Source organism: Acomys russatus, chromosome 5 (assembly GCF_903995435.1).
Source record: "Acomys russatus chromosome 5, mAcoRus1.1, whole genome shotgun sequence".
NCBI lineage: Eukaryota > Metazoa > Chordata > Mammalia > Rodentia > Muridae > Acomys > Acomys russatus.
Genome location: NC_067141.1, coordinates 37441349 through 37461565, shown reverse-complemented (window position 1 = coordinate 37461565; position 20217 = coordinate 37441349). Strand labels below are relative to the sequence as shown.

The following is a 20217-nucleotide window of genomic DNA, read 5'->3' as shown; positions in this document are numbered from 1 at the left end:
TCAGTGGTTAAGAGCACTGGCTGCCTTTGTGAGGAATCCTGTTTGTTTCCCAGCACCTGCATTTGGTGGCTCATAACCACATGTGTGACTCTAGCTCAAGGAATCTGATGCCTTTGTACTGATGTGGACACGCCCCCTGCCATAATTAAAAATCAAATAAATCTTTTTTTAAAATGTGTTAGGGACTTAGCTCCATCAGTGAAGTCTTTGCTTTGCAAATCTAAGAACCCTAGTTCAATCTCCAGAATCCATGGCACCTCTCCCACCCAACACTCTCATTGCTGAAGAGGCAGATAAAGCCAGGTCCAGAGGCTCGCTGGCCAGCCAGCCTACCACACTTGGTGATCTGTAGGACAGTGAGTGACTCTGCTGCAAAAAGACATGTCAAAGAGCAACTGAGAAACAATACTTAAAACACTGTATACAAGCATGTGCATATTCACCCCCACATGTGTGCCTGTACGTGTGCACAGGCACACACACAGATAATACTTGTTTATAAACATTTTATGTACTGAAAGTGGAGCTCTTGGCATTTGAATTTAAAAGTTATAATTTATAGAAGTGTTCTTTGTTTGTTTCCTGTTTTTGTCTTAGGGAGCCTCAAACTTATTATGTGTCCAGGTATGACCTTGCATTTATGATCCTTCTGCCTTTACCTCCTATATGCTAGGGTTATGGATGTGCTCTGTACCTGATTTCCTGTAGTACTGGGCATTGAATCCAAGGTTTCATGCATGCCAAGCAAACATTCTCCCAACTTCCAACTGAGCTACAACCCCAGCCCAGGTATTGTTTTTGTAAGGGCTTATAATCTGCCTCAGCCAATGAAGGGGTTGCAAAAGCTTTATTGTCTGTTGAACATCTCACTAAAGAACTACACTTAGGGGTCAACCCTACAGTCACCAATCTGACTTCAGTTCAGCTAAGTCTTTTCAGCCCACTTTGAATACTCAGTAGAATTGTCTTGCTTCCAGGGTCTTCAGTATTTAAACTTATCTCTATGTGAGTCAGAGCCCTAAACAGCAAAAAGCAGAAATGATCTGACCTTTTCAGCTCCTGGCTGCTGATAGCTGCTTGTGTCAGTCGGAACTGAGTGATAATATTAAGATAGAGGTGCTGATTCGTAGAACTGGCAGAGTACTAGAGCTCATGGCATGTGGACAGCTGAGTAATTACTGCCATGATCTTCATCTGTGTTCTTATGTGCCTACATCCCTGCAGCTCAGATTTTCTGCTTTTTAGACATTCCCTTTTTTAAAAACCAGGCTCTCCTGTAACTTACCACATAGACCCGGCTTGCCTCTGCCTCCTGAGTGCTGGCATTAAAGGTTTGTGCGCCCCCACCAAACCTCAGATTTTTATTGTAGGATATTTTAAGACATCCTTGCATTAGATTTGCTGCTTATTTTTATACCCAGTTTTCAGCTTTAATATGAGAACAGTGGGTCTTCTATGAAATGATCTCTAGTCTCTAATTAAGTCAACCTTGTATTTTTTTTTTTTTTTTTTAAATCTGGCCTCATACCAAAGGGTTTTGAGCCTGAGAAGATACTGTAAACTATTGCATTTACATATGTCCTTCATTATTATTATTATATTTTTTAGCTCTATCCTGTCCAGTGACATCTTGTCCTTCTGATAAGCTGGCAACTCCTCTGGCCACAACAGAGGGAAAGTGGAGGAAGCACCATTGGCACTCAAGGCTTAGAAGATTGTCCCATCACAAAGGGAAGCCTGTGGCTATTATTTGAAATGCTGAGAAACTTGCTTCGGAGGAGACTTTTTTCTTATCCCACAAAATACTACTTCATGGGTCTTGTTCTCTCTCTGATTACCTTCTCTGTTTTAAGAATTCATCAGAAGCCTCAGTTTGTTAGTGTCAGACACTTGGAGCTTGCTGGAGATGATCCTAACAGCAGTGTCAACTGCACCAAAGTTTTAGAGGGTGACACAGAGGAAATCCAGAAGGCGAAGCTACAGTTACTCACGGTGCAGTTCAGGAAGCGCCCGAGGTGGACACCGCATGACTATATAAACATGACCCGTGACTGTGCCGCTTTCATCAGGACACGCAAGTATATCATGGAGCCCCTTAGTAAAGAAGAGGCAGGCTTTCCTATTGCGTATTCCATAGTGGTCCATCACAAGATTGAAATGCTTGACACACTCCTGAGGGCCATCTACATGCCTCAGAATTTCTACTGCATTCACGTGGACAAAAAAGCAGAGGGGTCCTTTCTGGCTGCGGTGACGGGCCTCGCATCCTGCTTTGGTAATGTCTTTGTGGCCAGCAAGTTGGAGAACGTTGTTTACGCATCCTGGAGTCGGGTGCAGGCTGACCTCAACTGCATGGAGGAGCTGTACAGAATGAGTGCCAATTGGAAGTACCTGATCAATCTTTGTGGTATGGACTTCCCCATTAAAACCAACCTGGAAATCATCAGGAAGCTCAAGACATTCACAGGGGAAAACAACCTGGAAACTGAGAAGATGCCCCCCAACAAGGAAGAAAGGTGGAAAAAACGACACGCCGTCGTTGATGGGAAGCTGACAAACACTGGGGTTGTCAAATCGCGGCCGCCACTCAAAACGCCTCTTTTTTCAGGCAGCGCCTACTTCGCAGTCAGCAGGGAATATGTAGGCTATGTGCTGGAAAATGAGAGCGTCCAGAAGTTCATGGAATGGGCACAGGACACGTACAGCCCGGATGAGTTCCTCTGGGCCACTATCCAGAGGATCCCTGAGGTCCCCGGTTCCCTCCCCTCCAGCCATAAGTATGACTTGTCTGACATGAACGCAGTCGCTAGATTTGTCAAGTGGCAGTACTTTGAAGGCGAGGTTTCCAAGGGCGCGCCTTACCCCCCGTGCAGCGGGGTCCACGTGCGCTCCGTGTGCGTTTTCGGGGCTGGTGACTTGAGCTGGATGCTGCACAAGCACCACTTTTTTGCCAATAAGTTTGACATAGATGTCGACCCCTTTGCCATCCAGTGTTTGGATGAGCATCTGAGGCATAAAGCCCTGGAGGCCTTAGAACACTAGCTACTGTTGGCGATCCTGGGGAAGATAAGGATGCACAAACTACCCTCATCTGCTTCCCTTGTCCTGTAGGGGTCCTCTCTGGGGTGTGATTTTTAGGCTACACAAATTCTGCAGAATACAGTTACAAGAGGGGTTGATACACTAGGTGCTGGAGTAAATGTGAGGGCAGAGTTCAGATGGCCACAGGCTGGGGAAGATTTTTATGGACAGGGGGGACCTAGGAGATTGTAGAAGAGGACAGTGAAAAAAAAATCAGCCTCCCGGACTAATCAAAGAAGCCAGGTACTTAATCTAAATGAAATTTGATTTGTGCCAAAATTCTTTTAAGAATTTATAAAATGATAATTTTCTTTTTCTTTTTTTTCTTTCTTTTTTGATAATTTTCTTGACATGAATAAATTTGTAGAAACGACCAATCACAGAGATACGATTTATCTTGCATATTTTTTGAAATAGATATTTGGTTTGACTCTGTTATCCTTGTAAATAATTTAATTCCTGCTGTGACTTTGTGGGAGTGATGTGTCTCTGTGTGTCATCTCAGGGAGCTTAGAATATGTTCAGCATGAATATCTCTGTCTTAATGTTTCCTTAACTATGCATACATGTTTCCAAAAGCAGGGGCTGTTGTTGGGCACAGTTTCTAGTTCACTGATTTCTATGAATCCTCTTAAGTTATTAGAAAATTCTAGGTTGTTGATGCTCAGGTGATAGCAGTCAGGCCAGGCAAAATAACAAAAACTTGTTTCTTTAAAAAGGAGAAGAAATCAACCGGGTGGTGCACGCCTTTAATCCAAACCCTCAGGAGGCAGAGGCAGGGGGATCTCTTGAGTTCAAGGCCAGCGTGGTCTACAGAGTGAGTTCCAGGACAGCCAAGGCTATACAGAGAAACTGTCTCAAAAAAACAAACAAAAAGAGAGAGAGAAGAAATCAACCCAAATTCATCTTGTCTTTCTAGACTGTGAACACTGTCAAGCTGCACACACGTGATGTTTTTGGACCTGTATCTGTGTTTTGGGTCTTTGATGTGACCCAGTCACCAGTAATTGGTGCAGAAAACTAGGGAAGGTAAAGTCAGTATCCGAGGGAAGAAGGGATCTATGAAGGCTGTTGCTAGCCCCTGGTACACATTTAAAGCCAGCAATTGGCTCTGTCCCAAGAAATTAAGGTTTCTGCCTACTAGATCCGTTTGTGTCCCAGGTGACAGCATCCTGGCCTTGAGTATTCCTGTTATCTGCCCACTGGCTTCCTTCGCCTGCTAGTTGCTAGTTTCTTCTTCTCTGCGGCCCTTGATGGGGGGGGGGGGGGGGGCGGTGAGAAGTAAGCTTGTGTCCACACGAAGATTCTGAAACCCTGGGAAGAGCGCTGTGGTGTTGCAGCATGCCTTCACCAAAAGACAAATAGCAGGTTTCTGTAGTTCTGGCTCTCATTTCAAATGAAGGGTGTTTTGTTTTGTTTTGTTTTGCTTTAATATTATTTAGGTAAATCTAAACTATTCTTCCAGAATTCTAATGAACATGAAGCTTCATCAGGCAATTTTAAGGCATTCAACTGAGAAAGTATGTTTCTGCCTCAAAGCTAGAAAATCTTTTTCTTTTAATGACAACTCTTATCATTAGAAAAGCCGGGGATCAGTAGATAAGCTAGTTTTGTGTTGGGCCAATAGAAACGTGCTTGTTGTGGCAAGCCAGTGATGATGGTGATGGCGGCGGCGGCTGCTGGTTTCTTTCTTGAGTATGTACCTGGGATTTGCCAAATGCTTTTTTCAGTAGAAAGGCTTTTACTTGTGAGACAGGGCATCTTTTAAATCTAAAGCCAGTGATTCCTAATGACATATCATTTGTGCAAACAGCTGTGACTTATGCAGTTTTTCTTTTTCCATTTTGAAAACACAGGGTTAAAGCAATAGTCCAGTGACCCAGCAAGCGACCCTGGCCTGGAGTCACCAGTGGTTAACCCATCCAGCCCCATTTGCTTTATACTGGATAAACTCTTAAACCTTGCAAAACTGGAAATTAGAAAATTTTAAATTACAAGTATTTTTTTTTTAAAACCAACTATTTGGTGTTATTCATCTTAACCACTTGTTATTGTGGTGGAACTGCTTTTGCTTTACAGCTAAATGGAATATTTAAGGGTTTTTCCCCCCACTACAGGAGTGAAACTAGGATTCTGGAGTTCCAGAACCCTACATTAACGCTGTGAAGCCTCCGCACTCCGTGATACCTCACCTTCCCAACATTGTACTTGTTGAACTGTGTCTGATGCTGTATTGTCCCAGGGCCGGACTCAGGGCTCATGCAGTGTCTGTTTACTGGGACTCAGTGTGTTTTGCTTTTTAATGTTTCCACATGACTTAAGGCAAAAGAAATCCATCCAGTGGATAATAATTCAAAGAACTGAAAAGGGAACTTGGAAATAAAGCTGTAAGACATCCCGGAAGAGTACAACTCCAGGTCATTGGGAGAGATACAGGCTTTATTTAAGATAAACTAATATTTGTTAGTAAACACTAATTTTAATGCTATCATTAAGGTCTTTTATAGAAAACTTTTAGCAATCACATTCACAAATAAAATGGAATTCTAGTTAGTAAGTCAATCAAGATTTTATGTATTATTTGTTTTAAAAGGTAATTTAAAAAGATTCTTCATTGTGTAGGTAATTGCCCAGGGTCTTCCAAGGCCAAAGTAAAAAAGAGTTGTTTCACCTTGAAAGCGGGGTACCCAATTGTTCCCATACACGTGTTTGTGTCACACACCTAGTAGAGTTCATTTAAGTGAATTTATTTCCTCTTCCCATGGTTTTGTTTCGAAGAAGCTGTTTTAGTAATTTGTGTGTAGGATGGATAGAACTAGGTGTTTTTAGTTGCTTAAATAATTGTTGTCATTATAAAGTGTAAAATACAAAACTATTGATGGTTTTACTCTTTTGAACGAATCAGTCATATCACCATTAAAGTCAGTCGCTCAGAAACCAGTGCTGTGTCTGTACACATTATTTCTTCCTTCTTAGTTCCACCAATCACTGTAAAGCCAGTTTTTATATTTGTGAATAGTAGTTGAAACAAAACAAAACAAAACAAAACAAAACAAGGCAGAGACATCTGAAATTATCAAGATAAAATATCTGAAAGGAAGACATGGCAGAGAAAATGACATTACAAAGTAAGACGAAAGACTAGATGTGATGATGAACTCCAGAAGCAGGAGGAGCTCTGGAAACTCATGACCAGTGTCGATAGGTAGCTTTAGGCCAGCCAGGGCCATGCAATGAGACCCTGTCAAAAAAGAAATCAAGAGAGAAGACCAGGAGTTTAGAAGCGTGCCGTCAGCTGCATTCTCCCATGTTTGACACACTTCAGCTTCTGTCCTCTGATGGAGAGAACCATTTTCCTGGCATGTATGAGAGTCTTGATTTAATTCCCAGCACAAACAAGCAAAAAAAAAAAGATAAAATATTTTACACATTTACAAAATATTCAGGTTTTCAGAAAGATCTGAAATCCATCCATTTTGCTATTTTTTAGAATCTACTTATTTTAATTCAATTAATTTATTCAGATTACATCTCAGTTGTTATTCCATCACTTGTATCTTCCTGTTCCTCCCTCTCTCCCGCTTTCACCCTATTCCCCTCTCTTAGGTCTATGACCGAGGGGGACCTCCTCCCCCCACTGTATGGTCATAGGCTATCCGAGTCTCATCTTGGTAGCCTGCTATAATCAGTTTCGTTTAAAATGCGGCTGCAAACACCTGGAGGTGTGTTAACAGATCAGACCCTTTGGCATCTGGACTAAGCTCTCAGTATCTGGGGAGGAGGGGTCCTTGTTCTCTCAGCTGTGCCCCCTACATTCAGGGCTCAGCAGCTGACAGATTCTAGATATTTTTAGATAAAATAGATTCTAGAAAGTAACGGAATGGATGGATTTCAGATCTTTTTCAAAACCTGAATAATTATAAGTGTGTAAGAGATTTTATTATGAGTTTTTATGCTGGGGATCAAATCAAGGCTCTCGTGCTTGATGGGGTGACTAAGGTATCAGAGAGCTACTCCCCCAGTTCTAGATGGATCAATTAATTGATTAGTTGAATTGGGTTTGGTCTCCCAGTATATGGCAAACCGGCCTCAAGCTCCCAATTCTCCTGCTCCAATGCCCCAGTTCTGGGCTTACAATCAAGTGCCATCTCTCCTGTGTGTGTGTGTGTGTAAATTACAGGATAACCTCAGGTGTCATTCTCAGGAACGTTACCCAGCATCCTTTGAGAAGAGACTCACTAACCTAGAATGTATCAAGCAGCTTAGGCTGGATGGCCTGCAAGTCCTAGACACCCTGTCTCTCCTTCCCCAATGCTGAGACTACAAAAAAAAAAAAAAAAAAAATTTATGGGGCTCAAATTCAGTTCCACATGCTTGCTGGACAAGTACTTTACCAACTATATTAAATCCCCAGTGCCAGCCAGTTTTAGTTAGAAAATACTGAGTGTTTTCAAAATATCCGTTCTCATTACTTAAACGGTTATCTTGAGGAAAACTCATATAATGTGATCTTCGAAAGGAAAAAGTACTGAGCAGTGAGAAGTGCTTGGAATTTTCCCCAAGCTGTGCCTTTTTGAGTCCTTTCCTCCAGCTCCATAACTGCCCATGAAATCTGAATTTGGAGCCTATTCCTCATATGATTTGCCTACCTTGCATATTTACTCAAGTGGAAAGGGCCCCCATCTTCTTGCTGCTCTTACCCAGGATTTAAGCTGTGGGGCTTAGCAGTGTGTGTTAAGGCCTTACACCTGAGCAGCTACGGGATATCTCAGTTGTATATAGGTCAGGCGAAGCAATTGCGGGAAGAGCAGTGCGTTTGCTATGGGGGAGAGGGGAGAAGTCCTGGGTGGGTGGCGGTGTTGCTTTATAGAAGAGCCGTGCATGCTTGTCTCCCTTCTCTAGACGTTGGCAATCTGTCTGCAAGATCCCAGAGCACTTAGGTTGATGGATTTTGCAGTTGGAGAAGTGACTCCAGAGCACTTAACTGCCCTTCAGAGGACACAAGTGATTCCCAGAGCCAAGACTCACAGCTGTGGGGCATAAAGAACCAGACCACCAGAGCTCTGATAAGGCTGAAAGATAAGGCTTTGTTTAGGGGAATGAACGTCCAGGCTGTTTGCAAGAGAAGGGAGAGCAGCCTTGCCAAAAGGGAATTTTTGTAGGTTTTTTTATTGGAGTTTTATAGGGTAGTTTTAGTTGAGCAGAAGAATGTTAAGGGGGGAAAAGTACCATAGCAGATGAAAAGGATTTCTGTGAGCAACATTTTTATGAGGAGGGCCTTTGCCTATTAGGATAGCAGGAGGCTGTGGTCAAGCTGTTCTGAGATAAGGGGTCAGCAGACATCTGAGACATGAGAAACGCCCAGCTTGCAATTCCCCAGAGGGGGTGGTCCCCACATGTCTTAGGGGCTCAGGTAACTTTGTCTTGTGCTAGCCCAGCATGTAACTCCTGTCCCAGGTCATCTGACACTCTCCTGGCTTCTTTGGACACCTCACATGCATGGCACTCACTTGTACAAACACAAAATAAATAAAAATAAAAACAAATCTTTAACACACACACCCACATGGATTTCTAAATTTGTTTTTTCTATCAGGTAAGTATTGGATGATGTGCTTCTTACAAGGGGGAAACAGATGTTTGCCTTCAGCAGCACTAGAAAACATTCATTGTCTCCTGAAGAGTCCTGGCGACTGTCCTGCCGTGGGGTAACTTTGAGGAGCAGTGTGCAGAAGACCATGTCTAACTAGAGAGCGCTGTGCAGTCTTGGTGAAGGATTTCCCACCTTTAAGGCTAGCTAAGAATAGAAACCAATGTGGTTTCAAGAAACCACTGGGGAAACAAAACATGAACACCACTGGCTTAAATATTGCTAGGTATTTACAATTTGCTTTTGTTGTCTTTAGACACATCAAGAAAACACCCTGGTCCAGTTAGAAGTCCCTTATTTGACTTGACTTGAAAGAAATGTGTTTTCATTAGGGAATTTTTTTTCCTACCCCTTCACTCAAAGAACACCCATTTAAATATGTTCCTGGAAGCCCATTGAACAAAAGACAACTGACGATTATTGGGAATTAGTGTACTGCATGCTCTACACACCTTGCAGGTAATGTTACTTCCCTCTCCTGGCATAAGCACCTGTGTTATTCTGGGAACAGCTTACAAAGGAGTTAGACAGACATAGCTCAAAGGGCATTTCTTGTTTTCAAACAAAAATGTCTTCTCTAGTTTCAGCTATCCCTCTCCTTCCAAAGCTGTGCTTTGCTTTGAATGTAACACCTCTCCCCCTGCCAGCCCCTCCATCTCTCAGAAGCATTGGGAAGTTACAAGGGTAAAAACAAATTCACTCATTTTGGAGTTTTCATCTCTTTCCCTTCCCCTGCCGTGTGTGTGTGTGTATGTGTGTGTGTGTACACTCTATGTGTATGCAAGTGGAGGCCAGAGGTCAGGTGTTCTTCCTCCCCTATTACTCTGTACCTTGTTTTTTGAAATAAGATCTCTCGCTGAGCCAGAAGCAGCTATTTTCATTAGACTGGCCAGCTAGGCCCAAGTATCTGTCTGCCTCCACCCCCAAGCCCTGGGGTTTCTGGTTCTTTTTGTTTTTGTTTGGTTTTGGTTTTTCGAGACAAGATTTCTCTGTGTAGCCTTGGCTGTCCTGGACACACTTTGTAGACCAAGCTGGCCTCGAACTCACAACAATCCATCTGCCTCTGCCTCCTTAGTGCTGGGATTCAAGGCGTGTGCCACGATGCCCGGCTGGTTTCTGGTTCTTGTGTGGATACAAACTCATGTTCTCCATATGCATCAGCATTAGCCAAGACGTGCCTCACCCTGGGAGGGAGTCCTAAAAGCAGGAGGGAGAGGGAGGGGAGCTTAGAAGCTATCAAGAGAATAGTTCTCATGTGTCCTCTTCAAAGACTTAGAAAACATAGGAAGGAGAAGGAGGTGCCACCTGAGAAAATACATGAAAAGTTTCAAGCCCCCAGTTCCTGGACAGCCTGTGTTTATCTGTAGTCTCTAGTAATAGCAGCATGTCTGGAAACTGTGAAAGAAATGGGGGTGGGGGTGGGAAGGAGGGGGGATATGTTAAGCTGAGCCCTGTCCGGCTGGGTTTTGTGTTTTTAAGTGAATTAGCAAATTCCAGGTTTTGCCAAGGAATGTGAGGGCCAGAGGAACCTGCAGGAAAGACCAGCATGTGGGTTAAGAGACCAGAAACGGTGAGTGGGCCTAGAGAAAACTTGAAGGAAAAAGGAGAGCATTGCTCCTTGCCTCCAGACTATTGAGATGTAACTGACAAGCAAAAATGATATGTGATTAAAGTGTAGCAGGGTGTCTCAATAGATGCTCACACTGCTAAGTGATTACCACAATCAAGTTAACAAGCCAGTTCATCACACCTCACAGTTGCCTTGTATGTGTGAGAAGAATGCTCAAGAACTACTCTTCAGGGTCACTGAGACGGCACGGTCAATAAAGATGTTGGCTGCCAAGATGAGTGACATGAGTTCAATTGCCAGGCCCTACGTGGTGGAAGAGAATTGACTTTTCCAAGTTGTCCCACTGACCTCCACACACCCACAGTGACAAAAACAAAAAAACAAAAACAAAAAACAACAACAACAAAAAAGCTAATACTTTTTTTTTTTTAAGAGAGAAAGGTTGGGCAGTGATGGCCCATGACTTTAATCCCAGCACTTAGGAGGCAGAGGTAAGCTGATAGCTGTAAATTGAGGCCAGCCACCCCTGTCTCCAAAAAAGCAAAGAGAAGGCAGGTAGGGCAGGGAGAAATCTACTCTAAGTAAAAATTTAATGTACACAGTACAGTAGTAACCAGAGTTACCCTGTACCTAGGATTAAAAGTTTTACCTTTGGAACTAAATACCCTCCATTTTTGTTTTGTTTTGTTTTTCTCAGCTGTTGTGACTATGAGTGCAATAGCTGGCACTCAGGGATTTCACCAAGACAGATTTCAGTCTCTTTGATGGCTACCCACCAGTTGAGATTTTTAGTTATTGGGGATCCTATAATGCTGCTCTCTATATAATCGTGGTGTCAACTTGCACTCTGACTAAACACACAGAAGAGCTCTCTTTGATCTATGATGTTACCAATACTTAACATTTGGCTGGTGTTTGCTATTTTCCAGAGGGTGGGAGATAATCATGTGTGGTTTGTACTTCCTTGACAATCTGAAATCAAACACACCTTTTCATATATCTGTTGATTATTAGTAGCCTACTCAAGTCCTGCCCATTATTATTATTATTTCTTCTTCTTCTTCTTCTTCTTCTTCTTCTTCTTCTTCTTCTTCTTCTTCTTCTTCTTCTTCTTCTTCTTCTTCTTCTTCTTCTTACTACATTGGAGCTTAGCAGAAGCAAGCTAGCAAATAAGGAACCACGCACTTGTCTGTGCTCTGCTCTTGACTGTGGATATGATCCTTTGACTTCCTAGCTTGACTTCTTTGCCTGGAACACAGAACTATAAGCCAAATAAGATACCCCTTGCCTTATGTTGCTGTTTGCTAGGGTGCATGTATGTGTGTGCATGTATATGTTTATTTGTTGTTTTTTGACGTAAGGAATCATTTTGTAGACTAGGCTAGCCTCAAACTCAGAGGTTCCTCCCCTGCTTCCACTTCCTGAGTGCTGGGATTAAAGGTACACCAGTGTCCACCAAGCCTCAAGATTTTTGAGGATCGATTCATTCTTTTTACTGTATTAATGACTTCAGATTTTCAATTTCTTCAGTACACAGTTTTCAATAGGCTGTGGGTTTTTTTTTTTTTTTTAGAAACTGTTCATTTCTTCTAGATGATGCAGTTTGTTGATGTGTAGCTCATCCTGCTAGTCTCCTATGTGTTTTTGAGTTTCTGTGCTATTAACAAATAGGAAAGGTTTAGCTATACTCTTTGCCAGGGTTGCCAGGGCTTAAGACACTAAGGCAGGAAAATCATATGATCAAGATCAGCCTAGAGTGAGTGTTAGGCCACACTAAGCTGCAAAGATCCTATCTCAGAAAACTAAAAATAAATAAGCAGATAAAATATTGTCTTTCCTCTGAAGATTTAAATATCTCATTCTATAGAATAAACTGGCAGGCAGGTCACCAAGAGCATACAAACTTCACTAAATGCCTACAAAGCCCAGAGGGGCAAGATAACCTACCTTTCCAAAGGGCTCAGGGTCTGGGCTTCTAGACAAGAGATGAATGTTGTCTTGTTCTGTAGGTCGTCTCCTAGGTCACAGGCTTGTGTGGTCATTGTCTATCTGTTAATATATAATAAATAGAGACATAAGAGAGCTGAGACGGAGAGATTTATTATATAAACATGGGGAAAGAAGGAAGATGGAGGGACACCCCAGGACACACACACACACACACACACACACACACACACACACACACACACACGGGCGGGGGGAGGGGTTGGAGAGAATAAGAGTAAGAGAGACAAAAGTGAAAAAGTAAAGTATGGTGGGTTTGTCCTTTTATTTCCTAGGCCCACACCTGGTGGTAGACAGGTGATGATGTCAGAGGTTGCTAAGTAACCTGGAGGCAGGCTGCCTATATGCCCACCTTCCTCCCTTTTCCTGTAATTAAAAAAATCAGGACGTTGGATTGCATTTCATGTAAGGTTAGTTAAAGTATATAAATGTAGGTTCATTGGAAGCAGCTCTTGGCTACCACGCAAGGGAGACTGAAAGAGAGAGAGAGAGAGAGAGAGAGAGAGAGAGAGAGAGAGAGAGAGAGAGAGAGAGAGAGAGCGCAACAAAATGTCCAGATTATATAGTGGAGGGGAAAGAAGAGCCCCTGCCCTGGAAAGTTCAAAATAGGGGACAAGGTATGCCAGCCATGTCGTGCAGCAGATAGGGACCAAAGATGCTAGGAGAATCTGGAGCTGTTTGTCCTAGGTCTGAAGTACACCATTCCAGCCTTTTGTTGATTAAAAATGGGTAAGAGATGAAGAAATCTATCATCTCTGGCTGCTTCCTGATGACACTGAGGCAGCCAATAGGTGGTTAAAAGGCTGAAATGTTGGCCAAGTCCAGGAAGAACAGGCTGTTGTATTTGCTGTTCACGGTCTGAGAACATCTGCAGCTAGGAGGGACAATACAGGTCCAGCTGGCATGATCTGTAAGGTGGGACTGGAGCACCTGTAGGTAGTTGCCTTGGCCACAAGCTGAGGTGTGAACTGAGGTGCAATTTAAAAATGGTCGTGCAAATCAGGAGTTAGCGGTTTTGCATGGCTCGAATGGCCAGGAGGCCTAGAGGAAGGCAGGCAGGGAGAGGTGAGGGAGGCTTACCTGGGCAGCTTACCTAACCTTAGATGGAGTGGCATGTGATCATCAGAGGGTGGCAGCGGGTTGAGAATAGACGCATATCTGTTGGGAGTGGGCCGGATAAGCAAGTATTGATATATTTTAGCCAAATTGTGATGCCGGCCTGTTTCTAGGGCAGTTTTGTTGTTGTTGATGTCATTTTGTTGTGTTGTTGTTGTTTAACAAAACTGTAACCAGATAACAACCAGGTAACCGGGCATAGGTAGCAATGAGAGGGCAGCATTACATGATTTTGACTAGCTACACATGTGTCTAGGTAGCTAGACAAAGCATTTTAAGTTGATTGGCTAGGATATAGGGTAGGAGAGCTTGGTGACGTTCCAGTTCATCATTCAGGGAGAAAGGGACACAGCAGGGTATTGCGGCTTTGTTTAAGTAAAACATATATCATTAATTCTAGCAGAGAATTTTTTTTTAAAAGATGTATTTATTATGTGTACAACATTCTGCCTCCTTGTGTGGCTGCCCACGAGAAGAAAGATCTCATTAAAGATGATTATGAGCCACCATGTGGTTGTTGGGAATTGAACTCAGGATCTCTGGAAGAGCAAACAGTGCTCTTAACCTCTGAGCCATCTCTCCAGCCTCTAGCAGAACATTTAACAAGTATTAAATTATAAGAAAAAGGCTGTTCAAGTTTTCAGACAGGCAGAGCTTGAGAATCTAGACTTAATTTCACCTTATGATCAAAATGGATACTTAAAAACAAAATGGCTGTAGTCATGCTAGGCAGTAAGGCCTAGACATGTCTGGATGTTGGTGTGCCTCAACATTTCCCTGTTTGAGTTTTGTCTTAGAGTCAAATCATTGACTCTGAATCATTTGTATCCAGAGAGTTATAGTGGGGCCTTAAGGCCATAAGTTTAATTGTTGAGGCTCTCTTCTAGATGAAGGATATGTTGGTATTGATAAGGCATAGCCTTCAGGTTAGAATTAATAGCAATATAAAGGACCAATTAGGACAGCCATCAGGGATGTTAACAGAACAATTGAATAATTTTTTTAAACCAATTTATACCTTGTTGTCTTTCTTGCTCTCTACTCAGAAAAATCAGTTTTGATTTTAGCCAAAGTGTTTTTAATTACCCCAGAATGATTAGCATAGAAACAAAATTGTTTACCTATGGCCGTACATAATCCTCCTTCCTTGAGGAATAGCATCGCTAACATCCATGGATTTTGCAGAACCAACTCAGCCAAGGAGTCTACCTACTATCCTAGGAATGAGGTGGCTGAATGTAGTTGAGCCAAATCGTTATCTGTTTACTACTCAGTTGGCAAAAGTTTATTTGTCCTCTGACCAGAGCAGTGACACCTATGGCTGCTAAACCTGCAATGACCATCCCAATTAACATTAGTACTAGGATGGAGGCCCTCCGAGGACATGAGAGGGGACAAAGGCTCATGTGAACTCATCCCGCTGTCACTTCCTAGTGGGTGACCTGTGGCACTACATGTACAAGTACACATAGCTTAGGCTTTTGTGTTTGTGAAATGACTCACAGAGAGGCAAGGGGAGAGGTTTGTGGTACATGAAAACCAGATACCTTTAGGAGCTGCAAGAAAGTTAGTCTTTTTCATCCTTAGGGAATTAGACATCTTTATTGTATGTGTGTTAGGAGGGTGGTATATGTAATCAGGCAAGGGGCATAATGCATAACCAAGAGAAACAGAATTAGGGGGCTCCATCAGACTCATGATGAGAGTGGTACATCAGTGGCATTATCAGAACTCATTTTCGCCTTATACCAGGGAATTCTTTTTGATGTAGCGTTCCAGCTTGTTAGATGGACAATGGACGACATAGTCTCTTCTGTAACTATTTCCAGTTGACATTAGGACATTGTTATCAGGTCCCAGGAAGGCTGAAATGCTAGTCAAAGGCTGGGCAATGGGGCAATTATCAGAAGCATCTGATTAGTTAATTCACTTGAAAGACAGGGAGCAATCACATTGGTTGGACTGGTTAACATCAGCTTTCAGGAACTCCAGAGCTCAGCAGCTTGCAGTCTGCAGGTGATCCCTGGATGGAGTCTGTCAGCCAAACGAAAATCTACTGAGACAAATACAGACCGTCTGTCCTCAGGGCAGGGCCTGCTCTCCTGTTCCCATGTCATCAGGGCAGGGCCGGCTCACCTACTTCCGGCCTTCACTGATTTTTATTCTGGTAGGTTTTTTTCCCCTACTAATTTTGGCCTTAATTTGTTCTTTAAAAAAACTTTCTTGAGGTATAAACCTAGATTGTTGATTAAACTTTTACTTTTTTCCTACAAGTATAAAAATTTTAATTTGAATATATAAAACTTAGGATTGCAATCTAGGACATACACACAGACCAGGATACTCAACACCATGTCAGAAAATCCAAAAAAGTTCAATTTCCTTAATTTAAATGAGTCAAATTTCTTTCATTTCTATTCTTTTCTTTCTTCCTTCCTTCCCACCATTTTAATATCAGACAAAATACAGATGCTTGATTTATGGGGCTGCATCCTAATAAAACTACTATGAGTTGAAAATATCATAAATCAAAAATATACTTAGCATTCTCTACCTATTAAATACCCCCACAATACACTGTGGAGAACTAGTTAGTTATATACCCTCATGACAAAGTGGATAAATTCTTCAGTCTTCTCAGATCCTTTTTTTTTTTTTTATGATTAATTTTAACTTTATGTGTATTGATATTTTTTCCTGTGTGTGTCAGAGCCTCTGCAACTGAAGTTACAGCATTTGTGAACTGTGTTGGGAATTGAACTCAGGTCCTCTGGAAGAGCAGCAATGCTCTTAATGGTCCCCATTGCTTTTTTTAAAAAGTGATAAATTAGCCACGAATCATGATGTTCCATAGCCCACGTATCATGTGGCAGTTGTGTGGGAAAATTCTTGGGAAAGGCTTTTCTTTCTGTTTCTCCTGTCACATTGCTCTCTTAGCCAAAATGCTTACTGCTTTAAAAATCAAGTCTGTGTATTATCCATCCCCATGTCCTCTTTTGAACCCATACACACTGCAGTCCAGCATTGTAGGAAGCAGGTGTACTGTGACAATGACCCAAACAGTGACCTTCTGGGTGGTTTCTATACACAGCTCGGGAAAAAGTACAACAGGAACTCACAAGAGTAGGCTGTCATCTCCTTCCTCTTCTTCTAGTGAACAAAATGAACCTCCCTGGCACAGACCCACATTCTGTGACCTGCTCCCAAGTTAACACAGTCACATGCTTTGGCAGTTAGATTGCTAAAGGACAAATCTCCTCAACAGAAAGATTCGTGGACAGAAAATAAAAATGGCAGACACTTTAGTTCAAATGCAACACTGAACATCCAGTGAGGTTTCACTTTACCTAGAAAATGTTAAAAACAAAAAACCTGAACTTAGCTAAGCATTGCAAGGTTATTAAAAATTCTACATGCTTTTCTCATCTGTTACAACTTCTATTTGAAAAAATTAAACAGATTTTTTTCTTCACCAAGAGTAATTAATGATAATAAAGCAAATTAATTTTCTTTATTAATGTGCAGGTGTTTTGTGAGCATTTACTGTCTACCTTGCTTTATGCTAGGCCTGGAAACACAACAAATGCATGCCCCCATGAACAAAATCAACCATTAGTTTACTATTTGTACTTTGTGCAACCTTTTATTAAATGTCTTTACAGAGCAGCATCCTGCCTCCAGATGTTAATTTAATATTTTAATCTGCATTACTGCTAGAATACAGCCACAAACTGACAAAAGTGTTTGAAAAAAAAATCTAATAAAGAATTGTCAAATGGAATGAACAACAAATATTTAATATGTGATGATAAGAAAAATTAAGAACCTAAACTTTTAAAATGAGCAAAAGACTCAAAAGATGACATTTGGGTTTTTTTTTTTTTTAACATTTATTTATGTTTATTTTATGTGCATTGGTGCTTTGCCTGTATGTATGTCTGTGCGAGAGTGTTGGATCCCTGTAACTGGAGTTATAGACAATGAGGTAGGTACTGGGAATTGAACCCAGGTCCTCTGGAGGAATAGTCAGTGCTCTTAACAACTGAGACATCTCTCCAGCACCAAAAGACATATTATGTTACTGGTAAATAACCATAGGAAAAGATGCTCTAATGTGTCCCTAGAGAACTTTAAACTAAAACAACAATAAAATGCCAAGGCATATCAATCAGAAACACCCAGCATCCAAACACAGGCAGCAACAAACATTAATGAAGAGATGACAGGAATAGGACCCTCATTCACTGCCAATGGCAAATCAAAGCGGTACAGCCAAGCCTCATCTGCCAGTGTCACCCAGCAATTATGATCTTTGGTATTTACCAAAATGAGCTAAAAGCAAGTGGGAGGTGGCTCAGTCAGTATGGTGTTTGCCTTGCAAACATGATTTCAGTCCATGTTAGTTCTAAGTTTGGTAGTACATGATTGTAATCCCATTAATGGGGAGATTCAGATATTTGGACATTTGGTCCCCACGTGGCAGCAATGTTTGGAAGACCCAGAAATAAATCTGTACACCTATGCACACTTGATTTTTGACAAAGAAGCAAAATTCATACAATGGAAAAAAGATAGCATCTTCTACCAATAGGGCTGGTCTAACTGGATGTCTACATGTAGAAAAATCTGAGTAGAACTATATTTATCACCCTGCACAAAACTTAAGTTCAAGAGGATTAAAGACTTCAACATAAAACCAGACACACTAAATCTGTTAGAAGAAAAAAATGAGGAAAAGCTTTGAACTCATTGGCACAGGAGACAACTTCCTGAGCAGAACACCAATAGATCAGGCTCTAAGATCAAGAATTAATAAGTGGGACCTCGTGAAACTGAAAAGCTTCTGTAAGGCAAAGGACACTGCCAACAGAACAAAATAACAGCCTACAGACTGGGAAAAACTCTTCACCAACCCTACATCTGACAAAGGGCTAGTATCCAAAATATATAAGGAACTCAAAAAATTAAACACCACCAAAACAAATAACCCTATTAAGAAATGGAGTTCAGAGCTAAACAGAGAATTCTCAACAGAGGAACATCAAATGGCTGAGAAACACTTAAAGAAATGCTTAACATCTTTAGTGATCAGGGAAATGCAAAATCAAAATGACTCTGAGATTCCATCTTACACCCATCAGAATGGCTAAAATAAAAATCTCAAGTGACAGCACATGTTGGCGAGGATGTAGAGAAAGTGGACTCACCATCTCCATTGCTGGTGAGAGTGCAAACTTTTGCAACCACTTTGGAAATCAATCTGGCACTTTCTCAGATGCCACAGACTGTCTCAGTGGGGTATAGGTCTTTGGGGTTGGGAGTTCTCAAAGTGTCAGTGAGCAGAAGATAGGCGAGTGACAGAGACAAGCCCAGAGGTGTTGTTTGAATCTTAGTGTATTTTGTAGGCAAATGAGCTAGGTTTGTATACACATTTTGAAACAGGGATGTTTTTCGTGGTTATATTTTTTTCTATATAATTCAAAATACAGGATGTAGTATAATTATGTTGTCATCAATCTTGAACAATCATTCATAAGTCATTAGATTGGTATCAGTGTATATGCCCTCTTTATCAAAGGTCAGTGTTCTCTCATTATGTCAAACATCTGTGAGTCAGGATAGTTTTGTTTTTTTTTTTTTTTTTCCTTAGCTCTTCTGCCACTATCTGGAGCTTACCTAAACACTTTATTTGTAAGTCATACTATGAACTATGATTAATTTTTAGCCATGTTTTTATTAACAAGTGGAATGGAACTTAGTGGTAAACTTGCCTGAATGACCCTTGGCTGCAGTTTCAACTTAAGGGTCTCCTAGCAACACAGTTACATCTGAAAAGTTCTTGATAAGAAAGTAAAACAAAGGCAGACTATTTTAAAACAATGAGTAAGAAGGAAAAAGGAGGGGACCTGCAATTAGTTACTCCTGGCAAGAACATCAGATCCATTTCCAGGAGGCTCTCCCTTGGGTAGGGGGTCATCGCCTCGGGTTCTGTGGTAATGTTTGTCACACAGACTCCACTGGAGGGGTCGTAACACTCAGAAAATTGGGAATAGTGCTACTATAAGACCCAGCTATACCACTCCTGGGCATATAACCCAGAAATGGTCTACCATACAACAAGGAGATTTGTTCAGCTATGTTCATGGCACTTTTATTCTTAATAGCCAGAATCTGAAAACAACCTAGATATTCCTCAACTGAAGAATGGCTAAAGAAACTGTGATGTATTTATACAATGGAACACTGCTCTAGAAAGGCATTTAGTGCTATGAACTTTCTTCTTAGCACTGCTTTCATTGTGTCCCATAAATGTGGGTATGTTATATCTTCTTTCTCGTTGAATTTTAGGAAGTCTCTTATTTCTTTCTTTATTTCTTCTCTGACCCAGTTACCATTGAGTAGAGAGTTGTTCAGTTTCCAAGTGTGTGTAGGCTTTTTGTTATTTCTGTTGTTGTTTTGGTCCAGCTTTAGTTCATGGTGGTCTGATAGAATACAAAGTATTATTTCAATCTTCTTATATATGTTAAGGCATGCTTTGTGACCTATTATATGGTCAAGTTTGGAGAAGGTTCCATGAGGTGCTGAGAAGAAGGTATAATATTTTATGTTTTGGTAAAAAGTTCTAAAGATATCTGTTAGGGCTATTTGATTCATGATATAGTTAATGTCATTATTTCTTGGTTTAGCCTCTGCTTCGTTGGCCTACCCTTTGGCAAAAGGGTGGTGTTGAAGCCTCCCACTCTTAATGCATGGGAATCAATATGTTATTTAAACCCTATTAATGTTTCTTTTA

General features: G+C 41.4%; 1 protein-coding gene across 2 annotated transcripts in view; it reads left to right on the top strand.

Moving 5' to 3' along the window:
• Nucleotides 1-3391, top strand: part of Gcnt1 (glucosaminyl (N-acetyl) transferase 1) — a 35511-nt gene extending 32120 nt beyond the window's left edge. For both annotated transcript variants that reach the window (XM_051146215.1, XM_051146214.1), the window contains exon 3: nucleotides 1609-3391. In XM_051146215.1, the coding sequence (XP_051002172.1) occupies nucleotides 1756-3042 (1287 nt within the window). In that variant the 5' untranslated portion in view covers nucleotides 1609-1755 and the 3' untranslated portion in view covers nucleotides 3043-3391. The remainder of the gene's footprint in view (nucleotides 1-1608) is intronic.
• The last annotated feature ends 16826 nt before the right edge of the window (nucleotides 3392-20217 follow it).